This window comes from Rhodnius prolixus, unplaced genomic scaffold (genome assembly GCF_049639745.1).
Source record: "Rhodnius prolixus isolate KJV_2025 unplaced genomic scaffold, Rpr scaffold_4, whole genome shotgun sequence".
Classification (NCBI taxonomy): domain Eukaryota; kingdom Metazoa; phylum Arthropoda; class Insecta; order Hemiptera; family Reduviidae; genus Rhodnius; species Rhodnius prolixus.
In genome coordinates, this window is record NW_027411614.1 from 12,986,608 (window position 1) to 13,001,591 (window position 14,984).

The following is a 14,984-nucleotide window of genomic DNA, read 5'->3' on the forward strand; positions in this document are numbered from 1 at the left end:
TGACCAGTAACGTCGTTTGTGTAAGACGTGCTAGTTTCGTTTTGCCGAAAACATGATACGATACTATACGAGGGGGTACCCAAAAAAAACCGGAATTATTTTTTAAAAGCTATTTATTTACAAATTTTTTACAGAACAACCTTATCCCCTTCAAAATACTCTCCATTACAACTAATACATTTGTCCCACCGGTGCTTCCACTGTTCGAAACATTTTTTGTAGTCATCTTTAGAAATGGCTGACAGCTCCTTCTTCGTTTTTTTCTTGACCTCTTCAATGTTGTCAAGTCGGTGACCTTTCATGCCCTTTTTCATGCGTGGAAATAAGAAAAAGTCGCACGGAGCCAGGTCAGGCGAGTAAGGTGCGTGGGGCAGCGGAACCATGCCATTTTTAGCCAAAAACTGTGTAACAGAGATGGCTGTGTGTGCAGGTGCATTGTCGTGGTGGAAGAACCAGTCTCCTGTTTGCCACAAATCGGGTCTTTTTTGGCCAACACTATTGCGCAATCTTTTCAAAACTTCCAAATACAAGGTTTGATTGACGGTCTGACCTGGGGGGACAAACTCTGAATGGAGTACGCCTTTGGCATCAAAAAAGCAAATCAGCATTGTTTTGATGTTTGACTTGACTTGACTTGACATTTTTTTGGTCGGGGTGAAGATGACGTCTTCCATTGGCTCGACTGTTGCTTTGTTTCTGGGTCATAACCATAGCACCATGACTCATCACCAGTAATGACCTTTGACAGAAAGTCTGGATCAGTTTCAAGCTGTTGTTTCAAAGCACGACATGTTTCAACTCGATGTTCTTTTTGATTGTCAGTCAGAACTCGAGGAACAAACTTGGCAGCAACCCTTTTCATCCCCAAATCTTCCGTTAAAATTCGCTGAACCGAGCTCCAAGATAACCCACTACTCTCTGACAGTTGATCAATTGTCTGTCGACGGTCTGTGAACACCAGCTCTCGAATTTTTTCAACATTTTCGTCGATTCGGGCAGTTGATGGACGTACAGAACGAGGTTTGTCATCAATCGACATGTCGCCATTTTTAAACCGAGTAAACCACTCGTATACTTGAGTTTTCCCATAGCGTCATCTTTGTAAGCTGTTTTCAACATTAAAACACTTTCAGTAGCATTTTTGCCGAGTAGAAAACAAAATTTCAGAGCTGCACGTTGTTCACTTAAACTTGCCATCATAAAAAACGAAAAAAGAACAAAACAGCGCTGGTAAAAACAATCACTGCAGATGAACAGCACAAGCCAGGCAGACAACACAGGCAGGACTGAACTGGCAAGGAATTGCGCTATACACGTCTAGCGGCAGAAATGCGTACTACATAAGCTCCATGCGCGGCAACGCAATTCCGGTTATTTTTGGGTACCCCCTCGTACATGTAGTAGAGCAACGAATTGTCGTGAAATTTCACATGATACTTGGTGAAACCGCTTCTGAAACTTATCATTAATTAAAAGAAGTTTATGGCTTTGAATATTAATCACGTGCGCGAGTTTTTGAGTGGTTCAAGCGATTCCAATATGGCCGAGAAGACGTCGGAGATGATGGCCGCCCGGGTCGCCCTTCCACGTCCAAAACGGATGAAAATATCGATTATAATTAATCAACATTACTACCGTGAGGTGCTTGCTTAACTCCGGGAAAGAATATGGAAAAACTGCCCGATTTCTGAAAGAACAAGTCATGGGTTCTCCATCAAGACAACGCGCCGGCTCACACTGCATTGTCTGTCAAGACGTTTCTAGCCAAGTGCAACATCCCAGTTTTAGGCTATCCGCCTTATTCGCCTGACCTGACCCCATACGACTTTTGTCTGTTCCCTAATGTCAAATCTGCATTAAAAGGGACACGATTTCAGTCCGTTGAAGCTGTGAAAGAAAATACGGCACGTGAAATGCAGGAGCTCACAGAAAAAGACTTCCAGCACTGTTTCGAACAATGGTAAATCCGCATGGAGCGTTGTAGGGATAGAGGAGGGTTGTACATTGAAGGTGATAATAACTTAATATGTATAAATTGAAAATAATTTGAAAGTAATTTGTACTTGATTGGTCGAAATCAGTGGAATTGTGCAAAATGATTGGATGTTGAGTTAGCGAGTGAAATTATCAACGCAATCTCATTAACATGATTAGAATTTAACAATTAAAATGATATAAAAATAACCGATGGAGCAGATTCTTAGTAATAACACTCCAAAATCTTGCAGTAATTTTGGAGAATTTAGGTTTATGAAAGAATGGAGGTTTGAGAAAGGTCAGATTTGAACTTTCCAAGTTTGTTTCTATAAAAAAAACAAAGGGCGCGCTGTTCTTTTTCACATTCTTTAAAAACTAAAAGTTACCCGGTTTTTTTTTTTTTTTTTTTTTTTTTTTTTTTGAGAAAAACAGCTGGGAAAAAGAAATGAGTCGCTACAGGCACCAGTTGGCTAATAACTTTTCCACTTTTACTAAGTATCACGAAACTTAACACCTTATATTACCTAAGTCTTGGACGAAATAGTTTTATAGAGCACAAACGGTACCCGAAATGTAGAGCGCAATGCAAGATTTTCTTTAAAGATGGTGGGTAGCAACCAATTTTTCTTTTTAAACTTTCCTTCTGCACTACTACGTTCATTCCGTAGAACCTCGCCTGGCAATCAGAGAGCACGATTGATCTAATACAGGATACATTGTTGAATAGCATTACTTGATACATTCATGTTGATTAAAATTGTATTTTCAGAGAATAAATTAATGAAAAATTAAAAAATGTAGAATAAAATGTATGTCTTAATCAAAAATAACATTTCCGAATGATTAGAAATTGGAACAATCGGAAGTGGACTGTAATGCACCAACCTAGAAACACCATTTCGTCCCAGTAAGTTGGCTTTTCAAAACAGAACTTCTGTTTAAGTTCTTTAAGTTAGTTTGAATAGGTGGACCAGAATTGTAAAACTTTCTACATGAATGTTTTAAGTAAGAAGTTTCTCCAAATGTTTTTACTCAATATTAAATAGACCGACAAGCATTGATTAATTTTGCATGATTAAAGTAATGCCTAGTTTTTCAGGCGGGCTTTACGTCCAACCAGCAAATTAGATGTCGTGAGTTTCAGATGCCGGTCCCATAAGATAAACATCTGCGGAGATAAGCTCCCGACTAATAATATATTATACTCCAGCAATCAAGAGCGGAGACACACCCATTACGTAACATACTTCGTTCATTAGACGTTATACTGTTTGTTTTTGCTAAAAGTGTTGTAATCTTTCTGTGTTTGTATTTCCTTATAATAAAGTTCGTTTTTAAAAACTTTATTTCTCTCAGCATATCTATAACTGTGGACAGAGGCGACTAGCAAACATACTTTACTGTAAATTTCTTTTTACTAACCATTAAATAAAATCCAAGGCCTAAGACCGGGAATCGAACCCAGTACCACACAATACAGTTTTACAATATGTTATTATACAATCATTTAACATTACACTTTAACCAATTCACTAATTTAATTGCAAACCAATCATTTATCTCTAATTTTGAGTTTTCCGAATTTGCGTCGAATAAAGATTGTAGCAAAATTTATTGCTTAAGAATTATTTTATAACAAAAAGCTCTTCTGATGTCACATTCCTCAAATTTCCTTAAAACATGATACCTTAAGTAACTGGTCAATTAATTTAGAAAATTTAACAAGCAGTAATGTCCGGGAAAATTTAAATTTTATCCTTACTCACTCACTCTTCGGCGCTACAGCCCTTGTAGGGCCTTGGCCTCACTCAACACTTTATCCCAGTCGGATCTATCCATTGCTTTCCTTCGCCACTGTCTGACGCGTAGTTTATCCAAGTCCTCCTCCACTTTCTCCAGCCATTTCAATCTCGGCCTCCCTCTAGGTCTACGCCCACCGGGATGACCCTCATAGGCCTTTCGCGGAGCTCTTCCTTCCTCCATCCGGTGTAGGTGTCCCAGCCAACGTAGTCTTCCGATCTTTATACCTTTGACCACATCTGCCTCCTCGTACAGCGCCATCAACTCTGCATTTTTTCTACTTCTGTACGTGCCATTCTCCACTACTGGGCCATAAATTATTCTTAATACTTTCCTTTCCCAGCATCGGAGAGCACGTTCATCAGCTGCCGTAAGAGTCCATGTTTCTGAGCCATAAAGGAGCACAGGTTTTATGATGGTCTTGTATATCACTATCTTGGCCTTTCGGGACACATTTCTATTTCGGAGGGTTGCGCTCAACGCCCACAGACATCTGTTTGCTGCAGCAATTCTATTTATAATGTCTTCTCTTATTTCATTTTTGGACGTTAGCGTAGCTCCTAAATACTTAAAACTTTTCACCCCCTCAAAACTGTGCTGTGAAGCCTGCAGGTTGCCATACCTTCTTGCCCTTCTTGTGGTTACTAAGTACTTCGTCTTGAGCTCATTTACCTTTAGACCAAACGGTGCCGCACCACTTTCCAAATCGGCGAATGCATCCTTTAGAGCTCCAGCAGACCTTGCGATGATAGCTACGTCATCCGCATATGCCAGATATTGGACCGTTCTATTATAGATAGATCCACTTGTACTCGTGGTGCTGTTGTTACGTACGGCCATTTCCAGTACTAAATTAAACAGCACAGGCGACATTGGGTCACCCTGCCTTAGGCCCTGGCTTATAGGGAAGGAACATGACAGCTCCCCTTGCACCATCACCTTAGCAACTGTGTGACTTAAGGTCATTCTAATCAGTCTTATAATTTTAAATGGGACACCCAATACTTTGAGGCAGCTCACAAGTCCCACACGGGATACAGTATCATATGCCATGGCAAAATCCACATACAGCTGGTGGAGGTCTAGATTATTCTCATAGAACTTTTCTAAAATCGATCTCATAGTGAAAATGTGGTCAGTAGTTGACCTTCCTTTACGGAATCCGCACTGGTATTCACCCAAAACCTTTTCAGCACTTATATTTATTCTTTCAGACAGGATACAAGCGAAGATCTTATACACTGTACCCAACAAAGAGATACCTCTGTAGTTCATACAACTTTGCCTTTTACCTTTCTTGAATACGGGGCAAATCAAAGCCGAGTCCCAATCCCTTGGCATTTTCTCTCGTATCCAAACCGAAAGGATTAAATCATACACTTTTTCTTGCAGTAGTTCTCCACCATGCTTTAGCATTTCTACAGAAATTTTATCTTCCCCTGGCGCCTTATTATCTTTCATTGCCGCTAGGGCATAATCAAAATCCTCTCGAGAGGGTGGTTCCGCATCATCATCTAGGGGTATTTCCTCCTGATCCAAATCCGTTTGAACTCTACCGCCATTCAACACCTCGTTGAAATGTTTCATCCACCTATTCAGAACCTCCTCTTTTCCGCTCACCAGCTCTCCAGCCTTGTTCTCAATGTATCCGAGTTTCGGTTGATAACCCCTCTTTATATTCCCTACTTTCTTATAAAACTTTCTACTTCTCTTACTGTCGAAATCACTCTGAATCTCCTCCACCATTCTTTTTTCTGCCTCTCTCTTCTTTCTACGACAAACCAGTCTGGCTCTTGCTCTCATTTCACGATACTCCTGTCCGCTTACTCTTGTTTTCCTAACTAACATTCTCTGCCTTGCATCATTTCTTAATTTTAAAATGTCAGCGACTTCGTCGTCATACCAATCATTTCTTGCCGCTTTCTTTCGCTCTCCTATTACCTCCGCCGCTGCGGTTTGCACTGCTACTTTTATCCTATTCCAAACTGTATCTATTGTGTCATCACTATCCATCGTTGCTCCACTAGAGTTTTCCTGCAAACGTTCGTTTATCTTATTTTCAAATGTATTTCTTACTTGCTCATATTTAAGTTTATTCGTGTCATACATCTTCCTTTTTACACTTTTACTCCGGTTAAGGTTTGCCAATCTCTGTACTACTTTAGCTCTGACCAGAAAATGGTCAGAATCAACATCTGCACCCCTAAAACTCCTTACATCTTGTATGCTGGTAGCATGACGGGAATCAATTAGTACATGGTCGATTTGGTTTCTCGTCATACCGTCTGGCGAGACCCAGGTTTCCAAGTGGATTCTTTTGTGAGGGAAATATGTGCTAGCAACTTTCAAGCTTTTACCGGTGGCGAAATCTATCATTCTGAACCCGTTATCGTTTGTGATCTCATGCCTACTATGGTTTCCAATCACCGGCTTATACATACTTTCGTTACCCACCTTAGCGTTAAAGTCGCCAAGAACAATTTTTAAATCATACCTGGGAATATTATCGTACACTCGTTCCAACTCTGCATAGAAATCTTCCTTCACATCTGCATCTGCATCCTCTGTAGGTGCGTGGACGCTAATTAAGGTCATATTTGAAAACTTTCCTTTTATTCGTAACATACAGATTCTTTCGTTCACTGGTTGGAACCTTAGAATTAGATGTTTCTTCTGGTTGCTAACCGCAAAACCTGTACCCAGTATATTAGCCGTGCTACCGCTATTGAAGACTGTGTAATCCTTTAGTTGCGTGATTTCCGATTTCCTCCAGCGAATCTCTTGCAACGCTGTGATGTCTGATTGGTATTTCCGTAGCTCCTCCTCCAGCCTGCGACTGGCACCCGGCTGGTACAAACTTCTAACATTCCAAGTAGACAAATTCCATAATCCACGCCTAAGTCGTTTCCGTAAAAAATCAGTCCGGCTGTTATTATTTGTTGTAGTGTTTGTAATCATTGAGTTTCGGTTATGAGGATGATTGGCCCGCAGTAACCTAGCTTGATGGAGGGGCTGCCTCCTTAAGGCTATCAAGCTAACCTGTATCTCTTAGGGACGGTAGCCCTAAGGTGTGTCCTGTCAATGCCTTTGTGGTTTATGTATGTACTGTTGTGTGAATGTAAGGGTCTGAAGTGTGCGGATGTCGTGTGCTGTGTCGTTTACTGTTCTGGTGAGTGTGCATGGTGTACTGAACTGTGGTATCCCGTGGGGTCGCTACTCCCCAAGTAACTGCATGCAACAGCTACCCCTTGCGGGGGAATTTTATCCTTAATCAAATTAAATTTGAATTCAAACAGCAATTTATTTAAAATTAAAGCTCAATCCGCTATCTACCATGCATTGTATTCCCAACTCACTTATAGTTCAAACAATAGTTATTTAAATTTGAATAATTTTGAACATATCAAATATTGCATTAGAATCAGAACTGAGTTATTACCATTATTAAATTATAAGCCCTGGTTAAAAGACAGAAATTTTGTAAAGTTCTTTATGCAATCTAAACGTTGTTGAAGACACTTTCCATTTTTTTTTTTGGCAGTGTGTCCGCCGACTTTAAAAGAATTTAGAATAACCTGTTTAACGGGAGCCAATTCGATATTAAAGCGATGTTTATTTTATTTAAATGGCGGAAACTTGATAAGTTTACCTAGTTAAGTTTACTAAAGCGCCATCTTCCTACGGAAATTTTTTAATTACAAAATTTAATTTTTAGTTGCACGAGTACGCCATTTTGTTTATGATTCAATTAGGCATTAAAGCGGATATGTAGTCTATAAAGAAAATCATATCTGAAGAGAAACATATTAAACTGTAAGGCGTAAGTTTACGCTCCGTGCGAGATTTTTGCTTTCCTGATATTCGAGTATAAATATTTGCCACCACGAACAGCTAAGCAAGTAGTAGGTTAAGAATTATGCTAGACTACACCAGTTAGTCAAGAATCGATTAGCGAAGGACTGATTTTATGGCGCAATGCACTCCATTTAGTCGTTGCAATTAGTCCTGCATAAACTTGCCTAAATATCGTGTATGTTTGAATAACAAAAGACTTATTCCTATTGCTTGAAATATGAAAAGCTTAAACTTGCTTTAAGTTGATAACTTACTGATTCAAAATATTCTTGGTTACCGTAAAACAAAAACAAAAAAAATCTGAAACTGAGTGGTTCAAAAGTGTTAAAAGAAAAGCACCACTTCAGAGAGAGATGGCAAAATGAACCGGGCAACACAAAAGAAAGCATGGTTAAAGTTAAGAGCTTGCTGACAGATGTTGGAATTAGAAGTATCTACTTGCATATCTCACATTGTGAGCGCTCTGCACTAAAACAGGCGCACATGTATAGTGCAATAGTATAGGTAAATAGGACTCGGTTATATAGCGCTGGACTTCTAATAAATTTTCTCGGAGATTAAAATTGTAACGGCTTCTCTCAGTTTTTCCATATCCTTTAAATTCCTCCACTAACATTGTCTCCCAAAAATATTTCACCCATATTCTTTTCTCTTTCACATTCACACGGTCATAGTATATACACGGTAGCGTTGCTGTGTGTGGGTGAGAATGGAACCAGGGCAAAAGGGACTATATATATTCACAGTAGCGCTCTCTTACCCACCTGAACATAAATAGAGCCGTTGTTAGATAGCGGCAGGAGATACAGTTGTCTCTTTCTAGCCTTGCTATCGTTGAACAAGAGAAAACAGAGAAAAGAGCTCCCACCCGCCGCAACATAGAAATATATAAAAAGGGTGCGTGCGGGGGTGGAAGTGAAATAGAGGTAGTTGAAGTGGAGGGGCAGGCACACTTTTATGAGCAATAAATATTAAATATGATAAAAGAGGGCGACACAACCTCCCTGGGGCCTGCTTGTTCTAATAGGATTTTATAAAAGGTGGCTGAAGTCTGCTCCCAAACATAATGCTCGCCTACAGGAACACATAATATGATATTCTGGGAGAAGGGAGCCAGGCAATATGCTTTACTTACCTTCAGCAAATGTACGGGCCAAACTCAGCCAATTCCACTCACCTGAAACAGAAAACAATGTCTCTGTGTTATACAAACAAAAATAGCACCCAAAACCAAACTGTGAGTGTAATTCATTTAAATTGGAATCTTACTTGACTAAAGCTGTTCCATTGTAATTAGAGACTTTTAAATGCTAACAAGGAAAACCGAGGTTGCCAAAACAATGGAGCCTGGTAGTCAATAAAGACAAGGCAAAGTGTACGACGACTATGTACTTGAATGCTACATTGCCAGCTAGTCACTAAAACAGTTAAGGTTTATAATTAAAATCTTAACTCGATAGTTAGGACTAACAATGAAGACGCGCATGTAATTTTAAAAAAGAACATTGGCAGACATTAGCGAATCTAGGGAAAAATCGTTAAATAAGCCAAGCTTTAAATACTTATATCATTTAAGTTCTAGCGTATTAGCTCTCAATTTGAACAGTGACTAAACATCCAGCTATCAACAAACCAACCAGCGAAGGAAACTGTGGAATTGTAAAGTCAATCCATAGGAACAATAGGAACCATCTATTGTAAACTGGCAGGAATTGAATACACTGAGATGGGCAGCTTACTAAATATTTAGTTTATACAGGGTTAAAACGGAAGGATTTCAAATTTACAACAAGAGGATTGCGTATTTAGAAATGTTAAATATTTATTAAGTCCTATATCTATTAGCATGAGCTAATATTTATACTATCAGATGTAGGAGCAAGTTTAGATACATGTTACAGTGACGTAGTTGTTGTGGCCATTGAGCTCGTGATTGATTGTCCGATCAACTTGACCGACCATTAACGGAACAAATAACCATCGATGTTAGTAACTTCAAATTCGATTAGACCTCACAAAAAGTACAGTACTATCAATAAACGTATATGTTTTTCTTTTTTAAATTTAAGGTTCGTCAACATCTGAGAACACTGTCTGCTTCGCTTTCTCGTTCTCTTACAGACAACACTTTCACCGTACAATGAGCTATAAGAAGCTCTAGGAAGAAATAAAAATAAATTCAAGGGCAGCTCGATTCAAACCCGGGCACTGCGTTGAAATCCAGTACGCTAACCTAATTGCCTTTAAATTAAATCGTATAAATTGTTGATATGATAAAATTGTAAATTTCGCTAAAATAGAACTTTCAGTACTTTTGTGTTCCTAAAACAAAATGCGACAGTACTCTCCGAACTGTAATTCAGAACTGCAGTTAAATGAAATTGCCAATAAAAATGTTTCAAACAATCATTTGCAGTGAGAAAATTAAAGCACGCTGGTAGGAAACCTTTTCGAAAAACGATAACTAAAAAATTGGAATATTTACCAAGTAAATTGGTAACAGAACTGATTAAGACGAAACCATTTTTTTCGGCTCCCGGTTTTCAGTTGTGCTACTCACAAACTGACACATGAACAATCCTTCTTTTTTTCATAATCAGAAAATCCAAAACATGAACCTCTGGCAAACTAAAAAAATTTAAAAATTTGATAGCAAAATTCCTCTTAAAGAAGTATGTAGTTTTTTTTTAAGGTAGAAGAGCAAGTAGTTTGTGGCACTTAGTAGGTCGGCCATTCCTTGCAAACGAAATGGAACAATGAATAATTAATGAAGTGAGAAGTAGGGATTAGAGCTGGTGTGCTCTGGCTTTAGAAGGCCGAGCACCCAGCTACGTGGTGGTGTCTCCAAGAGCTGGTGGCTAGCTCTCAGGTTGGTGATGGACAGGGTTTCAACAAGAGAACAATTCTCTTTAGGACAAAATGTTAATAACGTTTTCAATAAAAAATTAGAATTTGAAGCGTTGTAAAATAAAAACAAATTTTCACTCTTTTAAATGAAAATTGGTAAACAGAAAATGTTCTAATTTCTTCTCACTTCAGTCTATATTTTCTACCAGCGAAGGAAGATCGGATTATAGGATTTCCTTGCATTTCTGTCTCACTAAGAAATAAGATGGATACCGAAGATTAGTGAAGCGCGAATCGATCTTCGTGTATCAAGTGACTTGAGTTAAAAATGAAGAAAAGCACAAGAAAGTAATAGCATTGATGCTCGCGAAGATTCACAAAATCCTAATTAAGGACCTAAACCTCACTCCTCTTCCTACAACAGAATGTGGTAAGTACCTAGGACTCTTCATGGACAAACGCCTAACCTGGAATCCACATACTAGACTCAAACGGAAAGAACTGAACAGACGATTCAAACTTCTCTTTAGACTTCTCGACAAGCGATCTAAACACTCACTAAACAATAAACGACTTATTTACACAATGACACTAAAACCTGCCTGGACTTATCGAATGGAACTTTGGGGCTCAGCCAAAGCTTCCAATATCTACAAAATCCAATTCTTCCAGTCAAAAACACTCCGTCGAATCGCAAACGCTCCTTACTTTGTATCAAACTCTACCTTGCAACGAGATTTCCTTGTTCCTTATGTTTCAGAAGCTATAAAATCCTGTTATATTAAATTCCACACATCCCTCACATCCTAATCCACTAGTATCCCAACTTACTGCGTTGCCTGGAAATACTCCAAGATGGCTGAAGCGCAGGTGAAGTAAGTGCCATGATACAATAGTGAAATGAACCTCTTTGGATGTTTCACTAATGGGTGAATTCTCCCCTCATGCTATACATGTACTTATCTATTATCATGTTGCAAGTATCAGCTTCACTTATTGTAGAAATATGCAGTTGTGGAAAAAACAAAGGACCTTCTAATTTCTTAGAAGTTACGGACAGGAAAGAACGAACTAGATCTCTCTACCTCTCCAGAATACAATTATAAGAAAACATTTTGGGTTGGAAATAAACTTCAATCTAGAACGGCCTCTGGAAACATGATACAATTATGAATTATGTTTTATGAAGAAATACAATCCCTGATGTCACAATTATATAACAAAACATTTCTCAAACGTTTTTCTTATCATATTTTTCATTTTAAAAATATTCATGACAAATTTATCCAGAGGAATCTGGACATAAAGAATTGATCTGTACGGTACTCCAATCTCCAATCGCTTCAATCGAAAATCCTACGCATAATCGATAACGCTCCTTTCTACGTAAGCCAGACTGACCTTTTGTCCTTGACCTGATCCTATTTAACCAAATTTCATTCCAAACTTTCCCAACACTTCAAACCCCGCTCATACACAAACTGTCTTAAACTACTCTTTCTCGAAGACTGAAGCATCACCTGATCACCAGATCGCAAGATAGACAAGGGCATCCCACGAATCTACTTCAACGGCGTATCCTGCGTTAGCCGACTCATGATTGTCATCATTGGATCGCCCTCATTCTATCTTTCAATTAATTCTGTTGATATATTAACGCATTCATATTTACTTTTTGTAAATAGGAAACTAATCATGAGAACGACTTTACAGATTATAATTGCTATGAAAAATATATATATATACATATATCAATTTTTAAGGCTACATGACGCCTGGAGTTTTCCAGTGCACTACAAATCTCCCGCTAGTATTCTTTCGATACAAACACTTCACAGTCGGATAGTTCAGTGTAAGAGGATGTTACAAAACAAAAACCTTAGCAAACGCAATAAACGCTCAGAAAGTCCTCCCCATTTCAATATGAATTACAATATCATTAAAAATGCTAATTCCAGCAAAATTAGTGATATTTTATAATCAAAGCAAAATATTGAATTATTCCATAAAACAATTTTGCAAAAAGGGAAATATTTTCATATAACAATGGTGAATAAATAAACACATATCAGACAAAATGAATGTGTTTATTTGCATTATATAACTAGCTTTGTTCTCTGACAATCTCGCTAAGTCAATTATCTAGGATAATAGAATTATCTAATTATTTATCTGCGCACAACTAGATTAAATCATCCACAAGAAAACGGGGCATTACAGTTGGTTATGGATTTTTTTTAATTAATTTATTTAAATGTTGCATGGAGTTTCTTTGGGTAAAATAAACAGTAACTGTGGTGGCCCTTGTTCACTCAAAGTGCTTGACAGTGATCATCAGGAATTGAAGAATTAGGATGTCACGTTGATACTTGCTGCTAGAAGAAGGAAAGGGTGTGAAGGGATTAGCTGTGCGGTTAGCTTATTGGATACACAGAGGTCCCGGGGTTCGAATCCAGAGCTGGCCCTTAGATTTTCTGTTTCTAGGAGCTTTTTACAGCTTACTGTCCGGTTGTGTGTGACTGAAAAAAGCTCCAGGCGCCAATAGCCTCAGATGTCGACGCGCCTTAAATCATTTTTTTTTAAAAAAAGGTGAGAACATTTGTACCTTCTCTTACTGGGCAATACAAATATTGTGATCGTTCTAGATTTTCGAAATTGAGCTTCTGAAGTGCCACTTCCTTAATTGACTTTTCATTTCTTTGAGTTTTTCTCGAAAACTGCTCCTTCCATATTCTCCGATCAATTAACATTATTCCACAATATTTCTCCAATATTTATACTAAATAATTTCATAGGATAACTCAGATTGGAGGCTTCTTCCCTCTAATGCACCATCCATCACAGTTACTGTACGATTCTAATACCTGTGTAATATTTGAACATGGAATGTTTAATACCAAGTGGGAAGAATTACCAGTGCACCAGAACGAGGCAACTTTACTTCGGTAGCAGTATTACAATTACCATGATCTTCATTTTAAAATTATCAATATATGCCCAGCACAATTTAAAAATGCTAGAACTGTTGCAAAGCTGGTTAGAGCCTCAGTTCTTAATATTTCCTTGTTTTCCTGCAATAATGCAGCGAGAAGGGTGTGAATATGTTGAGAAGGTATGAAATTAAAACGCTTCTGATTCACTCTTAAACAGAGATAAATGTTTAATGTACTTTAAAAAGAACTCAATTTTAGTATGAGGATTGATCGAGGGTTAAGATGTCTTCTGTTGAAAGTGGTAAACCATAAGTAGAATGGTGTAAATCACGAAAAATAGAAACAAAAGCGTTATGCTGGCGAAAGAAAAACTTCTATTTCTAGGTTCCAGAATCTGTAGTCTAACAGGACTCCCGAGATCCCTAATTTTCTGCTTTGAGAGAGAGCGCTTTCAATGTAATTTTCTCATGCTTTTATACAAAATGTAATCTGTAACAGAAATATTTAAAGTCGTTTGTAAAATAAGTTAGACTTTACACATACATTAAGCTGGATAATAACAGATAAAGATACTATGAACAGATTAGAACAATTATTCTAATTTAGTTATTCTCATTCAAACTGTAAGGAAAATGTCCGATATAATCTAAAGTGCTATAAACTGGTACATTGTATAGATAATAGTCACAGAGGAGACATTTAGCTTTAGTATTATAAATTTACTAGATAATGAACTACGTAGACAAGCCTGCGTAAACTGAACTACGTAGACAAGCATGATCATTCCCAACGGGCTTATAAACAGTGTTAACACATAGCACTATCCATTAAAGAGCTACAACAAAACATAATAGTATGACCCAGAGCCAATTTAGCTTTAGAAAGTCAACTTTAATGCGGTTGGATAGAAGTTTTTAGAAGGAATTATGTTCATCAAATGATTGTGGTAATCAACAGAACTGAACTGCGAACCAAAACTATCAAACTTTACAGAAAACGCTTATGAAAATATTCAAAATTATAGATTTAAAATATGTTTACATCCGTATTGTAAGTTTGAATAACACACTAAAAATAACTGAAAATTATCTACAGATAGTCAAGTGCTCTAATCTTAAAAATTCAAAGCAAGAATAATCCTGTCATAGAAAACGCACCATGCACAATTACTTTGTTGCAATTGACACATGTAGCATGTACCTAGTTAATACTTAATGTCAGATATGATTCAAGTCACTGAAATAAAGGACATGCTCTAAGTTCTTACAATCTCTATTGGCAGTCTGGCCGGAAATAGAAAGAGTTTCCGTCTCTAGTTAAGAAGTAACATCCTTCGATGAGCACGAAAAAATCCCAAGTACCAAAGATTGATTTAATTATCCTTATTATATCTTGAAAATTTGATTTATTATTTAAATATCGTGGGCATAATCTATGAACAGCGTATCAAATGAAATAAAAATGCCTAATATAAATTAAATTAAAACCCAAAAATATAATGAAATTAAAAATATTTAACCAAAATTGATCCGTGATTCTTGATTTAATAACATAAAACTAAAAAAAAAAAAG

At 37.6% G+C, this 14,984-nt stretch overlaps 1 protein-coding gene across 2 annotated transcripts in view; it reads right to left on the bottom strand.

Annotated features, from left to right (window-relative positions):
• Positions 1-14,984, bottom strand: part of mib1 (E3 ubiquitin-protein ligase mind bomb 1) — a 543,029-nt gene that overhangs the window by 143,512 nt on the left and 384,533 nt on the right. The window contains exon 12 of one of the 2 annotated variants that reach the window (XM_074130672.1): positions 8,791-8,809. The exons of the other annotated variant lie outside the window; for it this stretch is intronic. Coding sequence (XP_073986773.1) covers positions 8,806-8,809 — 4 coding nt within the window. The 3' untranslated portion in view covers positions 8,791-8,805. Of the gene's footprint in view, positions 1-8,790; positions 8,810-14,984 lie in introns of those variants that run through there. 2 annotated transcript variants of the gene reach the window in all.